Here is a 3,691-nt window from a genome sequence, read left to right as displayed (position 1 = left end):
TTCACAATAGCTAGTTGTAGGGATATTACTTCATAGCAAGTAGTTGAACCTAACCTATCAAAATTCATACGTGATGTTAGTAGATTTTAGATTAAAATAATATAAATAACAATTACTTTATAGAATGCAAGTCATCCAAATGTTTGAGTTCAAGCTAACCATGATTAAAGTACCATTAAAATCAAAAATTGACTGAAGCTTTTATTTTGTTTATAAATATATGCTACGGCATTTTTTTCGACAATATTGGTGTCTATGTCATTCTTTCATTTCATGAAACAACATATATACAAATACACTTTTAACCAATTTATTTCTCTGTGTTGTCACGGCTTTCCGCCATTACAAATCAAGATATATATATATATATTTTATTTCTTGGTCTTCTCAGATTTCTTGGCTTTAACTTTCTTAGCCTTGGGTTTCTTGGCTTGTTGGTGTCTGGTGGGCTTTTCTGGGATTTCAATCTGAAATTTAAAAATAAAATCTTTATTTCTAATCAATTAAAAAATTATGCATATTCCACTGTTTCATATGGATTTAAAAAAAGAGACTCCTCCTACCTAGTTAATCGTGAAGACAAACAGAAGCAACTAAAGCTCAAATTGGAAAATTGTTTTAAACAGAAGTTACTATTACAAATTTATTAAACTTAAAAAAAATGATATAAATATACCTTTGTCTAAATAAAAATACTTCTATACTGTGTAACTGTTCTTATTTGTTTCTTGCATTTCAGAGCAATGAAATACCATGTTACAGTTTTCCCAGTGATGTTCAAGTTTTTTTCTTCAAAATGTATCATTTCACACATACCCCTCTTTTCTTTGCAAGTATAGCAGCCTTCATCTTTTTTCTTTTTTCTGCATTCAGAATAGTATTCCTTCTGGTAACAGCAGCGTATGGATTGAGTCGCAACATCACTCTAATGTTCTTGAGTGGATTCTTCTTCAACTTACGGCGTTCAATAGCACGACTATAACAAGAAAAAATTACTTTCATAAATGCTATCAACTTTGTTAAATTATAAAAAAACAAACAACTTTACACGTGAGAGTCAGAAGTAGCAAATAGAATCACAACATTCTCATAGCCCAATGCTCAAATATTTCATCATACCCATCATCCAGTAGTCATTACCGAGCTTTTACAAAAGGTAAGCCTTCCTCTTTTTTTCCCCAATAATGAATGTCTACTTTTCAAAAGTGTACTAGTTTTCAGGTTTTGGATTGATTTACCTACTTCTTTCCTGTATTTCCCAAGTATCATGGGCACAAATGAAATATTTTTTATAACATAATAAAGCTAGAACTAATATTCTAACTCTTCATTTTTTTTTTGTCATCATCATCACTAGAAAGATCAGTTTGATTTCTCAAAACATGGTAAGTAGTAATAAGAGGTTTCTCTATAATTAAAAACACTGGTTCATTATATCACTTCCTCAGAACAATAAACTTTCTTAGCTTTCAAATTGATTAAACATGTACTGACAAGCATGTCTGAACCTTTTTCAAGCCAGTAGGTTACACTATTGATATCCCCTTTATTTTCATTCTCACAGTAAAACACTTGTCAAATTGCACTAAACTTCATACACTTTCTTTGGTGTCTGGTTCACAAAATCTCATTTAGCATTTGTACCATTTTGTAGATTATGAAGTTTCCAAAATTTTTTTATAAAGATATAATTCTTCTAGTTGATTGTTTCATCAAAGTTTAAAATAACCTAAGGAATTGCTCCACTAAAATGTTATGAACATCTTATCATTTTAGTATTTTTTTTTGTAGTACAAGTTCTTAGAACCCCCTTGATATAGTTAACAGCACAATATTGACACTGTTCTCAAAAGAAAGGTTACTGATAAGTTTGTATTTACATGTTTGTAGTCAACTACTACAATTTCCAAAAAAGAATTAAACTCAATACTTCAATGGAAAATTCTAAAATTCATCTGATGTATAAAGTGGAACTTTTATAAACAATAATTTATAATGAAAGGAAGTGTTATTTTTTGGTATGCAGCATAATTTTATAGACTTAATACACTAACCATCAGCAGTTTAAATAGTCTGTAAATGTAGGTCAAAGAATTAGAACAATATTGTTGGTTTTATTATGAATTTCATGCAAAGCTACATGAGGGCTATCTGCAATAACTGTCCCTAATTTAGCAATGTAAGACTAGAGAGAAGGCAACTTGTCATCACTCACCCACCACCAACTCTTGGGCTACTCTTTTACCAACGAATAGTGGGATTGACATCACATTATAAATCCCACATGGCTGAAAGGGTGTGTTTGGTGTGACGGGAATTTGAACCCGCAACCAACAGATTGTGAGTCGAGCACCCTACCCACCTGGCCATGCCAGCCTTAAAATAATATAAATCTAAACAATATATTTCACAAACAAAGTTTCTCTTGTTTCTTTTCTAATTACACAAGATTTAATGAAATAAATCCAGTAATAATTACTAACTACCTCTAAAATAAACCTTTGATATACAACACACAAACAGTTAGAAAAAAAAAACTTACTTGACTGGTCGTATGGCATGCCGAATTTCCTCACTCTTTAACAGCCGAGACAGATCAGTATTGGACATCTTGGGCATTGGTAAGCTGGAAATAAGCAGAATTGTTCTCTTCAGTTAGTAGTATAAAAAAACAACAACATATAATAAGAAGTCAATCTTTACAAATTACATTTATTTTCACAGTTTAAAAGGATCAGAGTTGAAAATATAATCATGCCTTTCATAGCCCAATGCTCAACTAGTTTCATCACACCCAAAAACCAATTTTCATCACAAAATGTATTAAAAGTTAGTAAAAAATAAAGCTATATGCATATACTAACTTGAAATTCTTTTTTTTCTCTGATGGTTTACGCCAGGTTCCATACAAGGAATCAAGTTTGCGGAAAGCACTTTCAGTCCAGATCACAAAACGTCCCACGTGCCCACCAGGTGCAAGCTTTAGTAAATTTAATTTTTCTACATTCAAAGTTTCAATTCCTAGAAAAGAAGAGTTTTTCTTCATGTAAATTCTTTAAAGAAAAGTTGTGAATGATTATGTATATCTAATATACAAGAGTTACTTTTAAAACTATTCTAGAATGTTTGTTAACCATATGCAATCAGATGAGTAAAATAGCAAAACATGACCTTTTTTTTTTACTTGTATTCAAAAATTAAATGACTATCATCAGTAAACTTGGTGACACTTTTGTTCACAATTGCTACATGATAAGTGCCACCAATTACATGTTAACACCACAGATAGCTCTATTCTATAATGTAATAAATGACCTCCCAGCATCTTGTTTTGCTGATATATATATCAACAATTCTTTCTTACATTTGCTATTGGATCACTTATAGCCAACTGAAAGTGCAGATTCTGATTCACATGGTTCATTAAGAGGCTAGTTTGTTTAGGTGCCAAGTTAGGAAATATTTAGCTTTATTTTCATTATCTAGCCTTAAGCAGCTAAATCATAACAGTTAAGATATTCTATTTTTAGTTTGTAACAAAGTTCTGTATTTTTAGTATCTTGTAAATGCTATAAAAATTAATATTTTTAATCACCACCATCGTAAATAATAATAATAAAAAAGTGCCTCAGTCCAGATGCAAGTTCCAAGTTGTTTTTTTTTTAAATGTAGATATTTGCTATAAAAATAC

The 3,691-nt window shown here is 30.5% G+C and overlaps 1 protein-coding gene across 1 annotated transcript in view; it reads right to left on the bottom strand.

The window, feature by feature from the left end:
• Window positions 1-294: 294 nt before the first annotated feature.
• LOC106469636 (60S ribosomal protein L4-like) overlaps window positions 295-3,691 on the bottom strand; it is a 12,849-nt gene continuing 9,452 nt past the window's right edge. The window contains exons 6-9 of the mRNA XM_013930137.2: window positions 2,865-3,021; window positions 2,543-2,626; window positions 817-976; window positions 295-467 (exon numbers count right to left, since the gene is read on the bottom strand). Of these exons, the coding sequence (XP_013785591.1) occupies window positions 372-467; window positions 817-976; window positions 2,543-2,626; window positions 2,865-3,021 (497 nt within the window). The 3' untranslated portion in view covers window positions 295-371. The remainder of the gene's footprint in view (window positions 468-816; window positions 977-2,542; window positions 2,627-2,864; window positions 3,022-3,691) is intronic.

Source organism: Limulus polyphemus, unplaced genomic scaffold, assembly GCF_000517525.1.
Source record: "Limulus polyphemus unplaced genomic scaffold, Limulus_polyphemus-2.1.2 Scaffold3584, whole genome shotgun sequence".
NCBI lineage: Eukaryota > Metazoa > Arthropoda > Merostomata > Xiphosura > Limulidae > Limulus > Limulus polyphemus.
This window is presented reverse-complemented; position numbering and strand designations above follow the sequence as displayed.